The following is a 26,210-nucleotide window of genomic DNA, read 5'->3' on the forward strand; positions in this document are numbered from 1 at the left end:
CTTTTAACCAGACTCACCTCCAGGCATGTGGCATGTCTGCAAGGCTTGTTGTTGGGAAAATCCAGAAACGTGAAGAAGTTTTGGTCTGATAAAATAGAACAGGGGCCTGGACTACTCTTGGAAGGAGCAGACCTAACACAGGGCCTCAGTTACTCTGGAAAAGAGAGGTCAGTGTTTCCTCCTTACTCAAGTCTGTCCGTGCTCCTCCATGCTCCTACCCCTGTCCTAGTTCACCGTATTCATGCACTTACGTGAAATAGTACAGCTCAATAAGCAGTCAGCTCCTCCCAAGGTCCACCCACCCTCAGAAGATAGAAGGACACGCATACGAGGCTAACGGTGCGGCAACAGACACTGCAACTTCTCATCTTTCCCCACAGCAGCTCATGAGATTATCCTGACAAGTTTGGACTGGTCCTCAGTGCCGCTGGAGCAGAAATGAAGTCCAATGAATTCACCACCACTATTTGCATACTTAAGTCTTAATTCAATCCAAGTATGGAAATTCTGACACTGGGGTCACTTGAATTACTGCAGGTGACTATTCAAGTCTTGAGTCTCCTGTCTTAATTCAACCTGAGATAAAGCCCACCAAACTCAATTGGAATCAGAAGATTTGGTATTGGGCCCCAACATAATTAAATAGTAAGTTATATAAACATGCTTTTCCTCCATGTACGTTTTGTTAAAAAAACATAGTTATGGTCACGGTGGATCTTTACTAATGCTTGAAACTGGCCCGACAGAATTATTTTTAGTCTTTTTTATGGCTTTGTAGATAAGATGGAACCTTTAGTGTTTCAAAAACGCAATGTTTATTTGTTGCTCATAAGTAATTCATGGACCCAACAATATTCAACAGAACTTCATTTTTAACAGATTTCTTAATGAGCATCATTTTACAGAAAACCACCAACAAATAAATATATGAAAACAATTGCTTTTGACATCACAATGGTTAAACACATTAAATCATTCATTAAATTGTGCTTTACAACAATGAAAATCCCTAGGTCTACAAACTATCTTATAAATAGGAATAAAAGTAGATATGGTTACTCACAATACAATCTCTTAGTAGCAGAGTTCACACACATTATTGCACATAAACAGAAGGAAAATTCCTAAAGAATAAAATAATTTACAGCCTATTAATTTACTCTTTCATCTTAAATATGGCAACTGATGGGAACTCTTTTTTTTTTTTTTCACTTCCAACATTTATTTGAAATCACAGAGCTAGTGATATGGCCAAGAAGAAAGCCAAGGACACTGTAGGCTATGGAACCCATTTCCCTCCACAAAATGTCAACAAAGAAAGTATTACAAGAACCAAACTGAACGAAGTGTTTCAGTGCAAACTGGGTACCTTTTCCGAGTATGCTTTTGCCACATGTAGGGAGGATACAGCAATCTGCTCCAGCAGAATGATTTTATTGTGATTGTTCATCTCGTACAGGGTAGTCTCCACCAGCCTGGAAAAAAGATATTCCTTATCCCAGACCAAAAAAAGAATAATTCCACATATATCAGCAACGGAGGGGAAAAAAAGGTGTCAGTGAGATAAGTTTTATAACATCAGTGCTCATAACTGAGACAAGACTGCAGGTGGGAAACAAGAACCCCCTAGTGCAGAAGGAAGCATGTGTTAATGAGAAGGGCAACCTGAGAAACCTCACGGTTTAGTAGCGGACATCAAATCTGAAACATCTCCAGATGCAAAGGTGATGTGACCTGCCATTTCGTTTGGATGAATGGATATGCTGCAGTTAGGAAGTTTGGCTCTGGATCTGACTTCCATCACTTTTTTTGTTTTGTACTTCTGCTTTTAGTGAACTGCAAATAACTACCGCATATTGGGTAGAAGCCCTAGCAAGGCTATCGCAGCCTCACGGTTAACACAACTGCAGTGAAGAATACCCAACATCAGAAACAGTGTTTTTTAATTTCCCCATGGTGAAAAAGCTTTTTGTTGTTAGCACTGATGAGTGGGGAAGAGAGGACAAATTTTCCTTCCTTATATTAAGTATTGCCCATAAGCAATAGGCTGAGTTCTTGGACTAGACATCGAATTACCAGGAACCAGTTTTAATGACACAGCGTGTTTCTCTGTCTGCTCCAAGCCTACAGTGAATTATAACTGGAAGAGGCAGCCAGAGCTGAAGAGGTGATGGGAGAGATTAGCAAGTACATCTACATTACAAAAGAATGAGATTTGTTTCAGCACCACAGTAGCAGAAGCCAAATTACCTTGTTTAAGCAACAAAATAATGCCAGGAAGATGGACAGAAACCCTATAGCGTTGTTGCTCACGAAGGTTTTGAAAGAAACACGCTGCGCTCGGATCTTATACGAGCCAGTGTAATTACAGCGAAGTCCGTGCTGTCAGAGCAACGACAACCTGGAGTAACAGAGATATGAACCAGGGCCTTTATTTTGCTTTTGCGCTACATTATTTCAGGCGCAGCGCCCAAGAGGAAAAAAGCTGCAAGCCTGTGTCTTAGAAGTCAGCCTGAAAGTATTTCCAAACTGCTTTATTTTTCATGTGCTGGGAAATTCTGCAAAGAAAAAACAGTATTGTTGGCGCAGCGAGTTTGCTGGATCTACTGCTGGAGCTGCGGAAGGAGGTGCCGGGTCCTTCAATCCCAGGGGCTCTGGGCAAGATCTCAGCTGCTGGCTGCCCCCCACCCCTCAACTGCTCCTGCACAACCAGGGCTACCTGCTACACAGGCTCCAGGGGAAAAAACCCAACAAACCAACTTCAATTTTAACTAAATCCCAAGCGTTAAGGCAAATCCCCTTAACACAGACTACAGCACATTAGCAGCTCTTCAGGACCCTAATCTTGCCTCCTGGGAAATGACTGACGAAAAGGTTAGGCACGGCATTAAGGTATTGCCAAACTATTAAAGCTAATGTAAACCGCCCAAAGACTGCTTTGATTTTCCTCATTAGGCTTTGTTTTGTGTCAGGCAGAAAGAATAGTCTGGAGAACGGCTGGTGTGCTTAGACAGCTGAAACTGATACAGTCACTGGTGAGGCTGCGGGGAACAATTTCTGAGCTCTCTCTCCTCTCCCCTCAAAAGATAACACTGCTTTTTCTAAATGAAAAACGAGGCCCCCATTGCTGTGAGCGGTGCAGAGGTGGCCTGCTGGGGAAAGAGGCAGGGACGCAAGGAAGGGGACCCTTTTTTCATGGTTGGGAGGAAAAAGAAGGGATGCTTTACAACAAAAGATGAGCTGGGACTGATTCTACTTCTTCGCTTATCTTCCTCCTTAATCTGAATTTGGCCTTGCATCTTTCCTCCTACGTGGCTGGTTTCTCTCCTGCGCAGCCCTGCTCCTGCCAAGCCCTCCTGCCTTGCCTGCCAGCCCTGCCTCTCCCGCGTGCCCCGCACCACTGCCCACCCCACCTCTGCCTCTGCCGGGGTGTCCTTTGGGGCACCCCCAGCACCCCCAGCCCCCTGCGCTCACGGAAATAAGGAGCGCACCTGCAAATCCTAGACATGGCGTATTGGGTGCCAAAGGCATCCTTCCCCTCTCTTGCTGTGGGTCTGCACCAAGATGCAGCAATGGGCCTGGGAATGTGGAGATGCAGCAGCTCCCTGTCATCCCTGCATCACCAGCCGGAAAGCTCCTTCCCTCTGCAGAGCCAGGGCCAGCCCAGCCTGAAGCCCCGGTGCCAGCAAGTAAGATGGCAGCCTGCTGCGAATTACTTGCACTGTGCTAAAGGTGCAGTAATACTGGTCAGGCTTAGCTCTTCATGGCCTCGCCATCCTGCAGCCACACTGAGTGAGCTTCAGTCCTAGACTGTAAACATTTAAATTTAAATCTCTGAAGGTAGGTGTCCATATGTATAGATGTGGTGCTTAGGGACATGGTTTAGTGGTGGACTTGGCAGTGCTAGGTTAACGGTTGGACTTGATGATCTCAAAGGTCTTTTCCAACCTAAACGATTCTATGATTCTATGATTCTATGTGAGCGAGGTATCTGAGCGCCTCTTCCAGGCGATGCGGATCCAAGTGGTACTTGGATCCAGGGAGTCTAGAGAGCTCCTCACTCTTCTCTAAGGCAGACATGCCATGCTTGGGCAGGAGAATAATGATCTGCAGTCCTGCGTTCTCCCTTCTGAACGTGGAGGTGGGAGGAGATGTGCGTAATCCACCAGTGGAACAGGTATTATGGACCAAAAACCACCGCTACTAACCCCAGAAGTAGCAAGCACATTGACAATCAGGCATAAAGCAGCATATTGCTAATAAACTACATTGATAATGAGGCATCATCCTGGTAGCCCTCTTCACTTCTTAATAGCCTTTATGATGTTCCATGTTTAATGTATTATTGTATGCATTAACTCTCAACAAGATCGTTGGATCATATTTTTGATATTGTGCATAGGTAAGTAGCAATAGCATTGTCGGAAGAAAAGAAGACACAGCATGCACTAAAAAAAAAAAGACTTGGAAATGAAGGGACAATTTTTAAAATTCAGCCTTTTTTCTGTAATGCATTTTTTTTTTACCGCCTGGATAAAAACCTTGAATTTTGAAAATAAATGAGAAATGTGCATCCACATCAGGTACTCCGGTATTCTAATTAGCAAATCTGTAAGGTAAAAGCCATTCATGCATGCAATAATATACTTTCAGCATCTCGATTTAGCAGCCACGTTGAGGCACTTAGAGAAATTTCCTCCTAATGCTTTACATTTATGCTAGAAGAAGAAGGAAAAAAACTCTCTCAAAAGATCTATGGTGCACAGGACCCTCTTTTTTAAAATTCACTATTACAAATGGAACAACATAAAATCTTGGAATAAATAGATGCAGTTTAGTCACAAGGATGTAACATGTGGAGGAAGAACCCATCGAACCTTTTTCTAGACAAGGAAGAAAAACAGATACAGATCTCTCATCATGAAAGCAACAAATTTACAAAGAATCTTCATACAGAGTAATAAATATCAAGACTTTCCACATATCCATTATGTATCCTATAAAAATGAAAGCTGATTTTTTTTCTAGCCACTACTGTAGTTAGAGAGAATACCAATTTAAATTGTATTCACTTGGTATCAATGTATTTTAACAGACAATATCATAAACCTGCCTACCTTCACAGACAATGTATCTCCAGGCTTTTACAGCAAATCTGGAAAATGTCACACTAATATTTAAGCTTTTCCTGCTCTCTCTTTCCTCTTCCCTGTAGTTTGCTTGGCCTCTCTTCACCTTTTGTGAATGCAAAGGCTGATTTCATTGCCTCCAGCCAGATAATCTCCGCGACGTGTGCCCAGCTGCCGCGTGGACCTCGTTGCTCAAGGCTTTCCCTTTGCCACACGCACTCAGAAAGATAGCTGCTACCTGGCTGCGTTCGGTACTCTCAACATCTGTGGAGAAATAAGCTAAGCCCTCCATCACTTCACTCACAAATCATCTCTGACTGCTGGCTAACAGAACAGAACAAGCGATGCCCCAATCCCATGTTTCCTAGGCCTTTTTTAATCACCTCAGCAAATCCTTCCCTTAATCAAAACACAGCATGTAGAAGTTTGAAGGGCAAGGCGCTTTCCTCCATTTCATTTACTAGAAAGCTATGCACTACAGTTGCAAAGGACAGTATGAAATAAACCAGCTCTCATGTCACAGAGGAACCAAACCAGGTATTTTTTCCCAATTTTTCATTCATGTCTGCACAAGTTTTGGTAGCTCAGATTGTATAGGGTGCATCTGTTAATGCAAAGGACACAGCTCTCTCTTCAACCCATGCTCATAGCTTAGGGCTTTGAAGGAAGTCTTTTTGGACAGGAATCAATTCTACTGCCATTTAATAACACTAATCAATGCCTACTGAGAAAAAAATACATTCTCCTCACTGGCAGAAACCAAGAAAAAATGAGACAAGGAGGGGTAGTTGTCAGATGTGGTCTCATTTACCAAAGCGGTAGGCCTTCCTTGGCTAACTCCCAGGTAGCCAAGTTGCACAAACTCTCTGATCCTCTCATCGGTTAGTCAAGATGGGGGAGCATCACCACCTTGCAACCTGACTATTATAATCTTCAGTAACGGCTATTTCTCCTGCCTCTTCCCTTGGCCACTGGTGAGCTCTCTGCTCCCGCAGCAGCCGCCGCTCCTCTCGCCTCTTTAGCCGGTTCTTCTGATGCTCCTCTTGTTTGGAGTACTGGAAGCGCTGCAGGAACAGGTCCTTTGCGTATTCGTATAGCTGCACGTCCAAGAAATTCAGCTCCTCTATCCGTTGCCGCACATCCTCACCAATGTCCACATTGGAGGCCCGCGTAACGTTGAATTGGGTGAATGGGGAAATGAATTTCAGGTTGAATGTCCTCTCAAAGAGATACTGCGTTTTCCTCTGAAATTCTGTAAGCCCAAAGAAGGCCATATTTTTCAGATTGTTCTTGGCGCTTTGGAGAAGAATCGTATTTCTTTCACTCTCATTCATAAAAGTCAAGTTGTAGCATCCCACCAGGCTGAGGTCTGCCAGCATGCGCACCTGGCGGTTGTTGGCCAGGTTGTAGCTACAATCCATGAATTCCTGTAAACTGACTCCAGACCAGTCGTCTCCTTCGTAACAGGTAGGCAGCTCGTCTGGTGTTGGGCTTCGTCCATCGCACATATGAAGGGAAGTTTTCCACGTCGCACCCCTCTGGACATGCTTCCATTCACTCAAGTACCGTGACACCGGATCCCTCAGCATCGTGATGTAATAGAAGTTCCTGAAACATATTATTAAACACAGTTTTAAGACTCAGTGGATTTCACTTTTTTATTCTCCAATAAAATGATTACCAGCCACCGCCACCACCCCCTTCACTTTTTCCGGTGTAATGTAGGCACTTCAAGTGACTACTTCTGAGACAGTAAAAAGCTTAAAGCTTCATAAATACTGTGAATAAAATACAAGGTAAATTGGGAGAAAGAGAGAGAGATGAAAGGAAATAAGCAGCTATCAGAGAAAGGGAATTACTTTGACCTATCAACTGTTCAGTGGTAGTTACTTTATGTAGAAGCCAATTAACTGGAGTGTACTCCCCTCTACTTTGAAATGCTAACCCTAAGTAATATCAGAAACAGCAGGAATAGAGATTTATATAATCTTGCCACTTCTCTTCTGGACTGAGGCATGCATGTTTCACAAGATAATCCATACAGCGCTTGGTCAGAATACAAGAGAAGCATGAGCAATTTCATGTGGATGCTGCAAGTGCCAAAAATAACACCATGTAGAAGACTGGCATGAGCCACCTACTTAAGGAGAACCCTATTATTAAATGGGTTGGAGTGAAGATAATGAGAGACCCAAAATCCATTCATATGACTTAATTTTAGACAAGTGCTTGACTGAAATTAGTTATAATTGTGTAGTACAAAAGCATTTGTTGTTATAAAGATTATCATTATTCAACCTCACCTGTCAAGAATACAAAAGAGACACCAAGAAATATTGATTTGAAATAGAGCAAATAACTGCAGAACTCACATAATCAGTTCATCTTTTAGCTACGGAATTCAGTTTGTACATCTATTTATGGCAATCTGAAATGGACTGCAATTGAGTATGCTTCAAGCAGGCTTTCACAGATTGAGGCTTTTGACTGAGAAATGTTTTATTCAATAACAACTCACCTGAATTACAGGGTGATATCATAAAGACAACGCAAAAAAAAATACTTATGATTTCTGTCAGCTAGAATAACCAGCAGAAGATTCATGACTAAAATTAACACATGGTCTGTTACAAAAATAGGCTTGTGAGTTTGCATGACTCATCTGACTGCAAACAATACATTAATAAATCATGAGTCCTAAGATTTCTTAAGAAAAGTCCGATCTTAGTTGTCTTTCTTGAGCCTAGAAAAGGATGAAGCAAGTAAGCAGGAGGCAAGCTTCCTGAAGACAAGTTACCCTGTAAACAAACCAACACTTCGTGAGGGCCACCTCATGTATGAGCTAACTCCGGTTAAATGAAAAATATCGAAATTGGTAACAATCTCCGAGACAATTACCTTTCTTTTTCAGATATCACCCATTTTCTGCCACTAAAGATTCCCTGTGACTTCTCCATAAACCTCAGGTTTGTCATAAAAATAGGTATTTCCCCACATATTCCTAAAAATGCATATATATTCCCCAGTGCAGACAAAGCAAAAGGAAACAGGGCTGAATGCTTTGTCCTTATTCATTCTGAGTTCTCCACATACAGGATCTATAATATATTTTCTGGAATAAGGTTGTGAGGCCAAACTACGGACTATGTTCTGCTGCAGGGTCATATATATCTAATGGATATATACTATCTAATGGAAACAGCTGTTTGAAGAATTGTTTCACAGCAGAAGGGTTACAGGTGTAAGGATATAAACTAGGGAGTGCCATGGATGTATTTTCATTATCACTTGCATTGGAAGCCATGATTTGTGTTAGCATCAGATGATACTCTGAAGGATGACGTTTCCAAAATCATTTGGAGCTTGGGTTTTCTGGCTGCCGCTCACACATGACCAAACTGCACTTCAGCTGTTTTGATCCACTTCATTTACTTAAACAGCCCACATCAACAGTGAACCCAAGGATCACGCAACCATTCATAGATACTTCTAAAATCCCTCTTCTACTTCTGCAGAGCAGGAAGTACCAGAAATCCTCCAGTGTGTTCTGCAGCATAGTTCCACTACGAAAAGCACCTCAAGAACAGCTTTCCCTTCTCAAATTGGATGCTCATCTCATCTTGGCTCTACCTTGCGTGTATAAGAGCACATTAAGAATTGCTTTCCAACTAACAGGACAAAAAGTGGACACATTTCACTAGTGTTGTGCAGATAAAGCAGCCCACCTCTCAAACACCCATCAGCTCTGAGCATAAGACACTGTTGTTGCAACATTCAGCAGGCACTGATAGGGTTGTGACAGAAAATGACTGAAGCTCCAAGGGAGCAGAAATGAAAAAAAAGGACAAAGATTCAGAGGCAGTTGCCAACATCTACATTGACAGAGACGTGGCGTTGGCTTAGTCCTTGTATTGCTGCCCCTCCCCTCTTCGGATAATTTTGGATGTTGATATGTGGTAACAGATGGGTTTAAAAGTTGCTCTTGACAATTATTTATACCTCTAATAATAGTTCTGTCTTTCCTCACCCGTCTCCAGCAGTCCCAGTCAGGCATGACTCAGAGCAACAACAATTAACAAAAATACCTCCTTTGCATCAATCATTTCCATTCCTGGATATGTAAATGTGTTTGATGTGCAATAAACAGGAGTATAAAGCAAATGCAGGGAAATGAGAACAGCGTGTCTTTGTATAACATCCGCAGCTTCCCTTACGCAGACTGGGCGAGAAACTTTCGCCAGTCTGTTGCTGCTCCTCCTTGTGACTACCTGACTTCTGCATCTGTTTTTGCTATCCGGATTAATTTGCTTCTGGTTTGTACATCTTTCAGAGCGTTGCCTTCTTGTGTTATCAACTGAATGGCTTCTTCCTCTGGCAGACAACCTTTAACAGCAGCCTGATACACATTTAGTTTCCAAGACACTAATAACTCAGAGTGCAGCCGTCCCTGCTGCATTCACAGTTTACAACCTTCTGTTTAACCTTCTGTTCATGACCCTCCATCACCCTTTTAACCCATCCGAGGCTGGCAGACCTTAAGATTGCTTCCACCTGATCGTGTCCAGATGACACTGTTACAAAGCTAGGCAGAGGATTGGGGGATGCTGCGCAGCAGTCGTGGCGCCAATTTTTCTTTCAGGGAAAAGTATGTCATGTCTCTAGAATAATGTTATAAGTAAAAATACATAGGTCACGCATATTTGTTTTAGTTGGAAAATTATAAAAATTATCTTAGGAAGTTGTTTTCAAATGTTGACATGTATGGATTAAATATAGCAGCATTTCAGAGCTCTCAGTGCCTAACACACAGTGTGCAATCACACTAGGAATGGCTGAGGAGTCAGCTCATAATAAAGACAAAAAGTAGTTCATAAAAATATGAAACTGGGGACAGCCTTCAGTCTCTCCTTTCGTCACTGTTCAGTAAAAGAGTGTCGTCAGCTATGTGCTGAACATGCCTGAGCCGCTCTGAATACAGATGTGCACTTGTTCTCGTCAGTGCAAACGACCCCCTTGCATCGCCCATGCTTGTGCTTACGTGGCTATGTTAAACTCCACAGCTACCCACTGTGGGAAATACTCAGCAAAGAACTAAGTAATAACTTCTGTTACCCTGTTTGACAAAGCAAACTCATCACAGACTTATTGGCTTCATTTCAATGGACTCCCATCATCGATTACTCAAACTGCTGTCACAGACAGCCTCAGTGCTTAAAGGCTGGCCAAGCAGAATACACTGGCACATCAGTGAGAAGATGTTTTACACAAAACATTCCAAATTAATTAAAAACCATACAAATTATACCTATATCTATCTATATCTATACCTATATCTAGATCAGCGTGTGCATGTATATGTGTGTGTGTAAAAATCTACATGGGAATGTGGCCATAAGCTGCAGTTGTCAATGAAAGAAAAATCATAGTAAATGCATAGTGTGTATTTGCCAACATATCTTGTGACTGTCTATATAAACATGTAGACATGTACCAACACTTTAGATTACATTTCAAGCAATCCTTATAACACCACCAGCCCACTAGTCACGACGTTAGCTCCTCCTGAAAGGAAACTTCATACAACTTCCCCAGGTTAAACAATCGCCTTTTGAGCATAAGGTACTGAAATTAATGAGTTATTGAAGTCGCCACTATGGGATGGTCAATTTTTTGGACAGATGCTAAGCACCGTGATGGTCAGGCTCAGTAATCCACGCAAGGTCCCAAACCAGCACCGGTGTGAAGCGTGGGCTGCATGCTACTGTTTACACTGGAGTTAAAAAGCACTTGGGAATTCAGAAGGTTCTCGTCCCACCGGCATGAAATCCAGTCTCTTCATTAGCATTAGGCAAAGAAAACCTTTAATTAATAGAACAGCTAAAACGAGCTTCTAAGTTATAACCTAAGAACATGTATTTCTTTCACATTATAAGATATTTTAATATAAATACTCTAATCTTACATTAATCCTTCAATAGCATTGCTCTGGTTTAGAAATTAATTTCAGAGGAGCAGACTCTGGTGTTAGTGGAGGTGATCCCAAACCAGGGCATTTTGCCTCTTCTATCACCATGGAACAGACGTCCCAGCTGAGGGAGATTTACTAAATACAGGAAGGATCACCGCACATCAAGAACACAAACATCCTGGGGCAGAAGGATGAATGGCATCTTCTCTGTTGCTCCTGCTCTCGTGTGGAGCAGCTGGCACCAGGAGAGCTCACGCAGCTCTCTTGAAGGCTGAGAGAGGAGAAAAAACAAGCTAGTCCCTCTTCTTTCAAAGCGTGAGGCAGGACCTTACATGCAGAGAGTGATGAGCTTCATAAAAGGAGAACAGCGCACTCATAGCAGCTGATGCAGAGACGGAGGAATATTTGAGGTGGAGAAAAAGAGTCACTGGAGAATATTTTGGAAGACGCTAACAGACAGAAAAAGAAGAACCAAGATGACTGAAAAACCCAGGTGCATCACAAAACCATCCACATTCTGGTTCTTCCTGGTAGCAGGGAAAATAAAAGCCCTGGTCAAGTTTATGACCCAAGTTGAGACAAGAAGTTAGCAGCTTTAATCCTGGAAGTGAGTGTGCTCCTGACGAAAGGTCTGAAATACCCAGCAACAGCCAGCCTGGCAGCACGGTTCTGCTAACGACAGAGGCTGCGGCAAGATGAAGGGTTAAGAAGGATCTGCGTAATGTGAACAAAAGCCTTATGCTTCCCAGTTTTATCCTGAAGTCCAAGTTCTCAGAGGCAGTAACAGAGTTAACCACCGATCAGCAACCTCTCTTCAGGCAAAGTATCGTCAGCATGGGTAATGGTGAAGAGAAGAGGGTAAACAAATGAAACAAAAATAAGGATAATGCAATACATGAACAATTAGGCAATAAGAGCATGCAACAAGGATGGTGGGGGGAGGCAGAAAGCAAAGAAACATCGTTGGGCTGATCCAAACTGGTCAAAGTCATCCTAGCGTAATGCGGATGTATCAGCTCATGGCTGGCAGCGTTATTGTGCAGAGTGTCACTGCATCTATGCTGTGCTTAATTTACAGATAACCTGCCCAACGTAACAAGAACTGACTGTATACTTCTTATTCAGAACAACAGTACTGTAGAGAAAAATATATGAAACAGTGCGCAAACTACATGCATGTCCATTCGGCTGCAGGAAGCATCATACAGCTTATCTACCAAGCCAGACAGACCAACGCTAGCTAGCCCACAAACTTTTGCAAAGATGATGTTGCAACAGCACATAGGTTTCTTAAGCTTAGCATCTGTCACAGGATGCTAGACCACTGTGATGGGAATGGTTTTCTAAGACATCCTTTATAAAAGTTTGTGACCTTAATATTGTTAGCTGTCCTCTCAGGTTTTCATGGGTTTCTTTACAAGTCTTTTACTGAAAGAACAGCAGTCACCATTAAGAAGTCAACATTTATCCAGTCTTATCACATACATCACCCATTCAGCATGCAGGACAAACAATTAATTGGCTGCTTTTTCAGAGGATCTGAGCACCCACCACTTCTGCTGTTTTTAACTGCGACGATGGCACTGTGCTTACTTAAAGCAGTGGCTGTAATGTCCTATAGGCACTCAGTTACTCCACATTAGAGAATTTGCCATTGACTTCAACAGAGTTAAATAAAAAAATTACGACTTGCACTTTGAGGTACAAAATTATTAAATTTTACATATGTCTCATTATTCCCCTGGGATTTTGTCCCATGGCTTTGAATTTTACCCAGAAAACATGGTCTGCTGATTCAGTTAGCAAAAGGAGGCTCCCAGAGCCATTAGAGTGCCCTTACCTGCCAGCACAGATAACAGCAGTCTATTATCCCCTTCATAAAACATCCTAGCCCCTTTTGAAATATCCTTTTCATGGCACTGTTCCCATTGAAAAGAGCTTGTGAAGGTTGCTTCTCACGGTTAGGAACATGAGACTCATTCCCAGACAAAACCTGGTCTTGGTTTACTTACAACCAGTTGTTCTTCGGTTAACACTACAAATACATTAAGAGGATTTATAAATGGAACATCAGAGAAGGGGAAATGGCATTTAAGTTGGAGATCAGAGAGCAATCACACCTCTCAGCTTTCATTTTACGAAGCTGAACTAGTTGTTATTGTCTCAACAGACAAGCCAGAAGTGACCGCGCTGCAGTCCCCCAAAACCCTTGGGTCACGCTTAGATCACTTCACTCAGAGATGCACCCTGAGTTTTCCAACATCTCAGCTTTCCATGTTAGCTTTTGATAGGAGGCTCACGAAAGTAAGACATGCTGGAAGCTCCTGAGATTGGTTCTGGTTTTTTGACCATCCAAGCAGTCCTTTCCTGGCATTTGAACTTGCACGACTTCACATTTCACTATACATGGCTAGAATCGGGCAAATTTCACACGAGGCCTTGTACAATAAATACTTCTTATCTCCACTGGCACTGTATTCTCTGATACACCCTCACGTTGCATTCCTTTTTTTATGGGGCCGCATAACTCTGGAAACTCACACTCACTGTGTTACTGGCTAATATACAGAGGTCTTTCCGCTCTCCCCGTTTCAGCTGATAAGCACTCAATTGATGGAGGAAATCTGTTTCTGCTGGCCTCAAACACATGATCTTGCACTTTGCTAGATGCTACCAAACTTCATTCCACCTCTTCTCCTGAAATCCTTAAGGTCATTAAGCAAATTCCATTAACATACTTCAGCTTTTTGTGCCAACATCGTTAATGAAAACATGAAATAGGATCAGAGCTAAGACCAGCCCTGAGGAAATTCATTAATAACTTTCCTTTCACCAGATAGTTCCTCTTTCAGCACATCCCGTTTTGTTACCAACTTCCTGTCCACCAGAAAATTCTTATGCTCAGCCTCCTGTTTTCTGCCTTGTATAATAACTTCGCAGATGCCGCTCTATCAAATACTTTATTGAAGGTAAATTTCCCTTCTTCTATCAGAGACAGATGCTGGGTATTTACGTGTCTCAGCCCAAAGGCTGAGAATGGCGGCCCCAGCTTTGCTGCGTGTGAGAACACAGCAGTTAAGATGGGGAAATGACAATTTATTTGAGAGCAAAGCGGTCTGGAATAGAAATGTACAGATTAGGCGATTTGATGGAAAAACAAATCTGCCGCTTTCCATCAAACAACCTTGATACAAATTGTAAATCATTTCTTGATGAGACACAAATCTAAGAAAGTTCCCTCCAGAGATTTTTGTTCTTTGCCTAAATTATATCAAGTTCAGTTGTTCTAAGTGTTCTTTAAATTGCTGAAAGGAGTGAAGTAGCAAGAGCCTTGCTGAAAGAAATATAAATATAAACGCAGTAATAAATCAAATAATAAGAATTTGGTTGTTCTATCAAGCACATGCATAATAAAAACCTTGTACCTTGTAAGAAACAGTGTGTGAGCACACACAGGAGGAAATACTATTCAAAAGCAATAGATACACAGTGTCTTACAAGATTCTTTAAAGATACTGTATGCAAGACCTTTGTGCCAGAGAGAAAAATTAATCCTTTGTGGCCAGCACTGGCAAAGGAGGAATCCATTGCTCACATCGCCCCCATTCTATCTCATCCCTGTTGTGGACAGATCATCGCTGTGTCTCAAAAGAACCACACAAATCTGGGGGACGTGACATCTTTACTCAAAAATGTCATTTCTCCTGTCTCTGCCTTTGCTATGCCACTGCACAGAAGGGAAAATGAAACGAGGATGTATTTGCACTACTGTATTACCTGCCTCCTCCCAGAGCTGCCTCTAGCCCCAGCCTGGGGAGGAAGTACTGAACTTGCCTTTCTCAGAGAGATGTTATGAGTACAGCGGAGACAAGCTAAGGGGATGACCCACAGCATCAAGTGGCAGCAGAAAACAAGGGCTGGCCAGAGAAAAGAAAGGTGATGACAGGCAAGGGACAAAAGAAGAGCAAACCTGGAGACAGTGCAGCAAGAGGGACCCGTATTTTGAGCTAGTTTTGCCAACTTAGCATCCAAGGGTTACAGAAACCAGGTTGGGAAGGGACCCTCCTGATCAAGTCTGATGCCTATAATCACAGGTAACGGTTTAGCACAATAGGATTCATAAAATATCCCTTATGAACACTGGACAAGCCACAAAACCTTCCTCACTATCAGGTCGCAGTCTCTGAGCAGCTGCCAGCAAGGTTAGAGCAAGTCCTTGTTTCAGGAGGAGTCTCCTTGGAGCAGGTTACTGCCTGGTCAATGGAGCATGCAGCTCCAGCTGCCCTCAGCACGCACTCCTCCAGCTCTGATGCAAAGAGATGGGGACGCAGAATTCCCACCTGTTCAGTAACTTAAACAACATAAGGCCTTTTGTAATGGTTATAAAGAAAAAACCCTACATACTTTCACGCAGAATTGTGAGAGATCTGTTATCGCAAGAGTCCTGGCTGCCTACAAGAATACACCTGATTGGGAAAATTCAATTTCAAAGAATCCCTGAAAAGACAAATAAAATGTAGCCAGACCCTTAAATCTTCTGACATTTATATTCCTTCAGTCACATTTTGTTAGGTCTGAAACAGACCAAAAATATTTATGTTAAATTCAACTGCAATGTTTACTTTCATCCTCTTCCTCGTTTTTGAAGGAGCTGTTGCTATCCCATTTTATTCTCTGGCTAGGTAAGACAAACAGCATAGGTATCACCACTGTTCCTCTATAGCTGGCTTCATTGGAAACCAGTTTGTGCCGCAAGTGGCATGTACCGAGGCTCCCTCCCTAACTGAGCTGTCTCTGATTTCCAACTAATAGCTCAGTTGCAGATGCTCTCTTCCAAATCTGGGATGCTCAGATGAAAGTTCTGGGGGATTTTTCACTGCAACGCATTTTTGAATCAATACAGTAATTCTGCTCAATTAATAAAGTAATTAACAATAAAAAGGCTCAGTAATTGAAATCCCTTTGAAAGTACATCAATTTATTCTCTCTAAGCTTTGCCTCAAGTCTTTATTAATTCTGACATCAAGCATAATGACCATAAATTATAAATGATCATCACAAAATTCAGGCATCACAACCATTTTCTTGTCCTACACGCTGAGTTTCTAAAACATCTAGGTTTGGTCATAACTTTTGAGATTTGCCTCCCATAAGGTAAACAATTTGACAATATGGATATTAAAGAATTTCATGTGATTCTACTAATGGAAACATTGTCGGAGTAGTCTTTCCTATTCATTCATTGAAACAATTCACAAAAGCTAAGGAAATTGCTCAGCTGTAAGACAAAAATGCAAACTTTGTTTCTCCTAAGATTCCTCTTCTTGTGAAGTAACTGTACAGTTCTTCCAGTAAGACATTAAGTAAGCAGATGATGGGGTATTTCAGCTGAATACTTAAAAGACAGATGACTGACTTCCCATTTTACACTGCACGTTGTGTTTCCACTGAAGTTCTTGATAGGATCTAATCAAACCCAGAAATGTTTGCTATGTGAATAATACAACTCAAAGCTACAAGCAAAATTACTGTCTTCCCCCTCCACTGACCTAACAGATTTCTTTCCACGGCGGTTTAGAGTAGGGGGGTGTGGGTGTGTGTGTATTATATACACAATCTCCACAAGGGGGCCCTCTTATCTTCTCCAAATCTTGGCAAAAGCTTAACTTGCTTTCCAAAAATTTGTTATAAAGCATTTCTCTACAGATACTATGGTATCTTAGGAAAAAGTTTTTACCAACTAGAATTTAGTTTACGATAGAATTTTACACAACAAAAACTGTAAGTCGAAAGGGAATCAGTTTTTATGTACAATTTCCATTATATACCTGGCATGCAGAGAACTTTGATAAAGCTTTTCCAGGTTTACTACTTGCAATAACCAGCCAAAATGAAACCTTTTGCACACACATGCACACACACACAGAGTCAGCTCACACTGCCATGGCAAAGCAGCCTCCAAGACACAGGCTGGCTCTATGTTATACTGTAATTTGTGGGGTAAGCCCCAAGTAAGCCACTGTTAGTGATTTCAGCTGTGTGTGAATGCATCCCCTAGGCACAAAAGTTAAGGTACAAACGGTATTAAAGTTGTTTGCACTGTCCTCTCAACTCCCAGTGGATATGGAAAACAAATCTTGTTTGGGATACCTTGTTATTTGCTTTAATATTCTGAATGTTTTATGGAGACAGTGTTATATGTCCTCACCTTCTTAACTCAATTGTAGCTCTGTGAGGTTTCTATTATTTACCATCCCTTTGACCTTGGAATACCTGACACAAATTGGACCATCTCCTCTTTCTGACCTTAAACCTTAACAAATCAAGCCTATGTAGCACATGCCAGGCCGTGCACTGCGCTGTACCACTATCGGTTGACGGTGCTATACTCTGAGAAAGAAGGTAATAAATAAGATGAAATAAAGAAGCCTAGGCTTCTAACCTTCAGCTTTTATGAGGGATTCCTTACCTTTCAGGAAAACTAGCAAGCGATTATGTGAATTCAGCCTTGCTGATTCAGCACAAACCTGCCAATCTGCTACCTCATTCAAGTAAATCTCTGCACCTTGATCTGCAGCGCAAACTTCAAGCAGGTGCCACGATCGCTCAGCAATACTGCCATACAATATGGTCACGTTTAACCGATGCCGATGACAGAGTTCAGGCTGCTGCAATACTTGTGCATTCAGGTAAAATAAAATACCCAAGGTGCTGTGCTGATGGGACTCCATATGAATTACTGGCTGCAGCAAGTCATCAGGGATGCCTTTGGCTTTGCAACCCTCCTCCGGAATGGACAGATCCTAATCAATGAAGCACATCTGTACAGTGGAGGAAAAGCACTTCCCAATCCCTTCAGGCCATGAACTGACCACTTGAAGCATGACATTTGATTTTAGCCTTATTATCTCAACTCATTTATATATAAATGTTGTTAGGGTCCATGAAGCCATCCAGCCCTTACTAAAATCCAGCCACAGTCTCTGAGCTGATGTTCCCACTCTTCTTCCTTTTTGTCTGTAAAAACAAGGAGGAATTTCTTTTTTTGAACTGCGGGTTATCATCTTCGCAATTTTATTACTGCAAAATAACCTTCTCCTCTTACACTAGGGCAGCAGACTGTTGCTGTACCCCCTCACATATGCAAACAGGTCACGCTTTCTAGACTATATCTCAGAGATATTTGACATTGAGAGTTAACATCATCCACCATCTTTCTGAACTAAAGGCCGGGGGAACAGTGTGCAGGACTTTATTTTCAAATGTATCTCTCACAGAAATTAATGAACATCTGTGCAGACACTGAACGTGAATTCAGGCAGCAGAAACAAAACTCATCCGAAATTGAGCTTAAGGTCTAGGAATACCTAATGGTAAGGATCTTTGTCTTTGCAAGTTGGGGATTTCTTCCCTTCCCTTTGAAGAGCCAGAGTACTTTTCAGGTCACAAACTTACCTTGCTCTAAAGGAAATGGGATGATAACAGGGCTATGAAAGACATTTCTGCATTAACAAGGAGCAAAGTTGCTGATGTGTATCCTAAGTAACACAAAGATTTGAATAGAAAACATTCATTAAGATTCCTTTATAGACTCTATAAATTGCTTTCTGTTTCATACAGAATACTACTGTCAACACAATCCAGCAGTGATGCAAACAGGAAAGCAACATTCAGGTTAAAATGTCATAACAGCATGAACATTTTTCTACAGTTGTAATGATTTCAATGTTCGTATCTTTTATCTAATGGAGTAGATTACTTAGTCTGGGTCAATCTTATTTTTGATACACATACTGAATATTACATGATTTTACATAAATTAGTACCTGTGGATTTAAAAAAGAAATCTCATCATAGTTTCCTGAGCAACTGAAGATATGCTACCTGCCCAGTAAAAATAGCCAAAAAAAGAAAAGGATGCAAACTAATCTGGTTTTGCTTTTTTGCTTTGAAGATGTTCCTTTTCAACGGGCTTTCTCTAAGGCAAAATTGTTGCTTGTAATTGTATCATTTTTCATATATGACAAAACTATACATCCCAATAGTCTCGCCAAGTGCTGTTTAGAACTTGTATCTCCGCTCTTCATCTTGAGATACTGCAGCTGCAGTATGTTCAGGCTAAACTATGGCTCTGCCTAGATGAAAAGGAAGTTTGCATGCACATAGTCCTTTATTCGTGACACTTTAATTTGCTCCATGGCCTTAATAAATACACCAGCATTAAGCATACTCATGCAAACCACGGCTCTAAAAATAACTCACTTCAGACATTCAGACGTTTTTCCACGTTGTTTCCCGTAACACCACTCTTACTGCTAGGAACAATCATTAGCACAGGCAGGGATTTATCATCAAAAAATCACACTCAGAAAAGCAGCAGGGATCCTCAAAGGTGTAGCAGGCGACTAGCTGAGGGGTCACATTAGTATTCCCTGAGCATTACTGGAAAAAGCCCAGCAGTGTAGCTGGGCCACTGCAGTGAGCGGGGTACGCAGGCACGGGCAACCCTCCGCATTCATCATACCGGCATCCGACAGCGCGGCCCACAGGTGAGGGCTGGGGGCAGTGTCCACCAAGCTGCACAGTCTCCCCAAAGTCTCCGGGGAGACATTTTTTTGCTCAGAGGCCAGAAATCCACCTCCCCCAGTGCAGCACCCCTCCCCAGACCAAAGTCTTCCCTGGCAGACACCCCAACCTACCTTGTTGGAAGAAGAGGGGCTGGTAGGAAGGGACGGTACAGGCTGCTCCTTAACTTCATAAAGACAATCACAACTTTGCCCTAACCTAATTGCTTTTTCTTTTTGTCCCGGTATTCTCGACAGAGTGGGAAGATGTATTTATGACAAATGCTGTGTAAACGGCAACAGACCAGGCAATGAGAGAACAACACACACACAGTTTTCTTGAAAGAGTTTTTTTACTCTTAAATGCAATTCTCTTTATCTCATCCTAACACATGCCTGCCTTTATTGTAAAAAGGCAAGCAAACTGAATATATAGAACAAACAAATGGCCTACAAACCCACATAACCCAGAGACTGAACCCTGAATTTAAAAAAAAATACCTGAATGCTAAATGTCTTGGAGCAAAGGATCTGGGGATAAAATTCTTAAATTGGTGAGCCCTGAGCACAATCTCAACACTCAAACTGGGAAGACAACGTTGTGATTCATCAGAGCTATGATAACTGCAGTGTTTCTTACTACACACTTACTATGTGTGCATTTTTCTTCTTCTTTTCTTCCCAGCTTCTCTCTCATTCCTTGGTACCACCTTTTTTTATTTTTCTCTATTTCTTTTCTTCTTTTTCCCCTCATTATTTGTGGTCTCACACAGCAGCAGCATAACTTTATGCCTGGAGGAGCTGCAGAGGAAACAGAGCCTTTCCATGTACAATGGACGGCTGGGCTGATACAGAAGAAAACCAACTTTTTCCTAGCTAGGGTTAAGCCCATTTGCTCCTGCACCAAGTTTCTCTGCACACTGAGCTGGCTGCAGAGAAAAACTTGAGTGGGAGTGAGATGGTGTCACTCAAAACCCTTGCCAGCCGCAGAACTGTGCCTGCCGCTTGCCAGGGTCGGAGCAGGGGCTGTGCAGCCAACTCACAAGGCGAAGCTGAGGGCAGGCGCACGGGGGGCAGGTCCCACCCAGAGATGTGTTGGTTTAGGTACGTGGCTGCTTCCCAACAGGCCATTTTCACAGCGCTGCCCTCATTTGTGCCTCTCCCTCTACTATCTACCGGGATAGGGTTTTTTGTTCAGCTTGGGATTTTTTAATTTTAGCTCATTGAAACTGGATCCACCCAAGTTTTGTATCCCAGATACACAAACTCTCTGAGGGCTCAATTTAGATCCCTGTGCATTAGGTACATTACTGTCAGTTCAGATTTTTTTAACAAATCTGAGAGCCAGAAATGATTTTGAAAAACCTCAGTGTAACTTCCAATGCTGGACATCCTATAACAGTTATAATATTATGGTATTGCATTTGGACTTTGTTCTGTTAAACCTAGCCTGAGCTTGGCTTTGGCTTTCTAAAAAGGCTTTAGAAGAATCATGTTCTGTAAGAACAGCTGAACGAAAAATGGCATATTAAAAAGGAGTTCAAGAAGCTACTCAACTAGTCCATGGAAGATAAACCCATCAAGAGCTATTAAATACAGAGACATCTCCACTAAGCAAGAAATTATCAAGCCTTGAATTTTTAGACTACGGGAGTATATTCAGGGGTATCATCATTACATGCCTGCCCTGTTCTTGTTCTCCTTGGACATCAGTTATTGGCCACTGTTGGAGACAACATATTAGGCTAGATGGACCTTTGGTCTGACTCAGCTTAGCCATCCCTCTGCTACTTCAAGCCACCCACATAGTCATACTTCTTTTTAATTAACATTGATGAGAGAAGTATCTCACATGCTGATGAGTTAATTCAAAGCAAAAAAAAAAGAGACAAAAGTTCTGTACAGTTTTAGTCATAAGAGTAAAGCAGAATTTGGATGTCATGCTTGCCATAGAAAATGTTCTCTCACCTTCAATAAGAAATCTGTTTTCTGTTTTCTTAAAAATGGATCTCACAACGTGGGTGTTACAAACAGCAGTTCTTTCTCTACCACTTCTAAAAAAGCACACTTTCCATTCATTTACAAAAAGACTATCAGAAAATATATTATTACCAGGGGTTGGTAGGAGGCAACATCAAACAGCATGTCAGCTCTGAAAGAGAAATGAACCATGGAAACAGACTGAATGCAGAAGCTGACCGCTGAGGTTCAGCACACAGGAGAGGAGCATCCCATTGAGGCCACAACGCAGAAAGGGCAGCTGAGGAGATCTTCAGGTAGGCTGAAAGATGGCTCACCCCCCTCCTGACAACTCCACCGCTGTTCAATGCCAGGTCTGTGTGTGGCTAGGTGGCCTGGCAATGCAAATATGACCCACGGCAAACATGGGCAACACGAATTAGCTGGAGTACATGATATGGTGCCTATGCTGGTTTTATGTGTTCACATGTTCCAGAAGTGAGAGGACAGATGATATCAGATGGGGCACAGGGCGATGCAGAGCCAAACCACCTATTCTGGCACAAAGTCTTCTGGCACAAAAACAATTTCTCGACTTCTCCTGAACAGCTTGAATTGGCACAGTGAGTCTATGCTGGAGTAGTACTTTGCACCATTTGTTTACCCCTCCTTTTGAGCAAGTACTAGGAGATCTAAAGCCAGTTTAACTGTATTGTCAAACTATGGCCTCGATACCTAACCTGTTACAACTGTGCAGGAGTTACTTTGGATTTATGACTGTGCAACCACACCAGGATGATCTGCTTAGTTTTGCTGCCCAGTGCGCTGCTTCTCGTCTCTCCTAACTTACCTAAACTCTGCAATTCTTTCCACGTAATATACATTTCCTCGCTCCAGTGTACTAGAACTATATGAACGAGAAGAAAGTAAATGACACAACTGAAAGATTAAATTCCTTAAATGTTGAACATCACACATAAAATTTAAAGGAGTACAACATATTTAATAACAATACCATGTCAATTCCATGAGAAAGTAAATGTATAAAAGCCTCTATTACAAGGTGAAATATTGTCCTTAGAATTAGAAAATGCCAGAAATAATATTATTTGTGCAGTTTTATTTCGCCATTAGGATACCATATTTATTTGCAATAAAAATTATTATTTTTCCACAGGACCCCTGCTTTGTTCAGTGCACAGAACAGGCAGTGCTCACCAAGTGAGATGCCTGTTCAATATTTCTTTTTATCGTCATCTGAAAGCACGTAGTTCAGTGTTTTATTTACAGCATGTCGCACAGACTCTGCTCAGGGTACAGAATGTCACATTTCCTTATCAACTTTACTATCACAATCATCCTTCCAATACATTGTACTTAATCTTTTTGGCTTAGTATTCCCTACAACTCCTATTACAGTCATATCCTCACACTTTTGCCCACTGAATCTTGATTTCTTTTGGGTTAAAAGGAAACAGCAACAAACCAAAGACTGGGGACAAATTTCTTCCTCAAAGAGGCAGGAGCCACAGAGCTGCAGCGGTCTCATGGGCAATGGGAGAGGCAGGCCTGGGTCCCTTAGGCAGAGGAAGAAAATGAAAAAACATCTCTCACTTTCTACAAACCACCACCAGCTTTTGACAAAAGCAGCTATGACTACTATTTGGTGTGGCACTCACTCACGTCTGCAGGTGCTACGTGCGCCGCACGGATCCTGAAGCAAGGCATTCCCCACTTGTGCTCCCTGAGAGGGACTCCTGGGGCCTCTCAGACCTCCCCAAGCAGGCAGCTGTACTGCACATCCACAATAATATAACTGGAGACTCCTAAGAAACATTACTAATCACAACTAAGGCTTCCCATGATGGTAGAATCGGGCAAGGTTTTGAGTATGAGACTCCCAGCCTTGGTACTCGCTCCTTATCATAGAATCATGGAATCATAGAATCATTAAGGTTGGAAAAGACCTCTAAGATTATCGAGTCCAACCGTCCACCCAACACCACCATGCCCACTAAACCATGTCCCTAAGCGCTGCATCTACACGTCTTTTAAATACCTCCAGGGATGAGGACTCAACCACTTCCCTGGGCAGCCTCTTCCAATGTTTCACCACTCTTTCAGTAAAGAAATTTTTCCTCACGTCCAATCTAAACCTCCCCTGGCGCAACTTAAGGCCATTTCCTCTTGTCTTATCGCTTGTTACTTGGGAGAAGAGACCGACACCCACCTCGCTACAACCTCCTTTCAGGTAGTTGTAGAGAGCGATGAGGTCTCCCCTCAGCCTCCTCTTCTCCAGGCTAAACAACCCCAGTTCCCTCAGCTGCTCCTCATAAGACTTGTTCTCCAGACCCCTCACCAGCCTCGTTGCCCTTCTCTGGACACGCTCCAGCACCTCAACGTCCTTCTTGTAGTGAGGGGCCCAAAACTGAACACTGTATTCGAGGTGTGGCCTCACCAGGGCCGAGTACAGGGGCACGATCGCTTCCCTACTCCTGATGGCCACACTGTTTCTGATACAGGCCAGGATGCCATTGGCCTTCTTGGCCGCCTGGGCACACTGCCGGCTCATGTTCAGCCGGCTGCCGACCAGCACCCCCAGGTCCTTTTCCGACAGGCAGCTTTCCAGCCACTCTTCCCCAAGCCTGTAGCGCTGCATGGGGTTGTGGCCCAAGTGCAGGACGCGGCACTTGGCCTTGTTGAACCTCATACAGTTGGCCTGGGCCCATCGATCCAGCCTGTCCGGGTCCCTCTGCAGAGCCTTCCTACCCTCGAGCAGATCAACACTCCTGCCCAACTTGGTGTCGTCTGCAAACTTACTGAGGGTGCACTTGATCCCCTCATCCAGATCATTGATAAAGATATTGAACAAGACCCCAATGGCTTGGGGTCTCAGACTACTTCATTAAATAGCGACATCTTCGGAAATAAGGCCACCCCTTTTCAATTCCAGCTGGAATCCTGAACTTGAGAAACAATATTTTAAAATATCAGCATCTTGAAGATTTAGTAATTTATCTATCTACCTTATAGTCTTGCTGTGTGTACTGATTGCAAGTGTGCATGGCCCTGGATGATAAACTGGTTATCAGTATGAAAATACCATTACTACTAAATGATCCATTCTCTCTCCCCACTTTTTGTTTGGAAATGGCTGTCTTTTTTTTCATTGCATCTTTCAGGCAGTACAAATCTTAATAAGGAAATGACTGACATTAATAAGGCAGTAATGTGTTTTCAGAGCCACCACTTAGTGGCAGACGCTAGGAATAACTAAGACACAGGTAATGGACAATTAAAAGAAAGATGTTCACATGGCATGGCTTATTTTTGTCCACGTGTTTCTCATCAAGAAATATATTCTTGAGTGCAAGAACTGTCTCCAAATAGTTGATAGGGGAAAAAAATGCCTAATATAAAAGGAATATTTGATACATCCACAAATAATACAAACCTTTCTTTTTTTTTTAATCCAGAGGACGTATGGACGCAATATATTGTCAGTCAATCAACAACATAATATCCTTTAAAAAGAAGTACATCTAGGCTACATAAAAACCTTGATTTTAAGATCAGCCTACCACTTTATACTCACTAATAAGCACAACTTCACAAGCAAAGTTCACAAACAAGTAACAGTTCGATGAGATGGTACGAGGGACCCGTTGGCTACCTTGTCGCCATTACTACCTTGTACAAAGTTAAAGATGGGCCTGTGCACTTTGCTGAATAAAGACAGGCTTTAACTACCTTGCTGAACCAGGACTTCAATTATTTGTGGACATTTAAAAAGTTATTATCTAATTCATTATGCAGAGAGACAGTTGTGAGCACAGTAAATTAGCTGGATGATAGGTGGACTCTACATGCTCTGAATTAAAGTAATCATGGTTTTATTTTCTCTGACAGGGACTTACTCAGTCAAAGTGCAAATAAATGATGTAAATACGGGTAAGCAAATAATTATTGCAATACTGCTTCAGTTCTGGACATGTTTTGCCTTCGTTTGTGTTTGAAACCTGACTGCTTCAGACCTCAAGAATCTGTGAGAAGGAGACACCACAGCTGACAGGAACAGAGAAGCAAAGGCTACGGGAGCCCTGCTTCTGTCCAAACGCCTGCAAGAGCCCAGGTTGAAATGCAGAGGTGAAAGGCTGGGTAAACCCAGTGAGATACTGTGTCCCTCATTCATCAAGCAGCAGCACCGTGCAAGGGTAAACCAGGAGGGGGGCAAACCAGCATGCTTCAAAGAAGACAGACTCCTTCAGTTTAATTTTTCAGATAAAATGCATGTTTTCTATCTTTAAAACATGGAAATAGGCCCAAAATACAATCATATGACTCTCTGTGGGCTACAATATCAATGATTATGAACAAGATTATACATGATGTTTGATTTCTTCTTTTTCAATGACTAGATACCTCTTTTTTCACATATCAAAGCTTTGCAGACTCTTTGGAGCCAATAATTCCATAAAATCTTTGCCTTCCTATATTTCCTCTGGTCTTTGAAGTCTGTAGGACACTACCGAACTCTTGAATCTCTCTTTTTTTCTCAAACCTTCAGTAAATTGAAATACTGATTTTTGT

At 42.2% G+C, this 26,210-nt stretch overlaps 1 protein-coding gene across 1 annotated transcript in view; it reads right to left on the reverse strand.

Annotated features, from left to right (window-relative positions):
- Nucleotides 1-791: 791 nt before the first annotated feature.
- Nucleotides 792-26,210, reverse strand: part of HS6ST3 (heparan sulfate 6-O-sulfotransferase 3) — a 320,523-nt gene continuing 295,104 nt past the window's right edge. The window contains exon 2 of the mRNA XM_076362065.1: nucleotides 792-6,737. Within this exon, the coding sequence (XP_076218180.1) occupies nucleotides 6,032-6,737 (706 nt within the window). The 3' untranslated portion in view covers nucleotides 792-6,031. The remainder of the gene's footprint in view (nucleotides 6,738-26,210) is intronic.

The sequence above is a fragment of the Aptenodytes patagonicus genome, chromosome 1, assembly GCF_965638725.1.
Source record: "Aptenodytes patagonicus chromosome 1, bAptPat1.pri.cur, whole genome shotgun sequence".
Taxonomy (NCBI): Eukaryota; Metazoa; Chordata; class Aves; order Sphenisciformes; family Spheniscidae; genus Aptenodytes; species Aptenodytes patagonicus.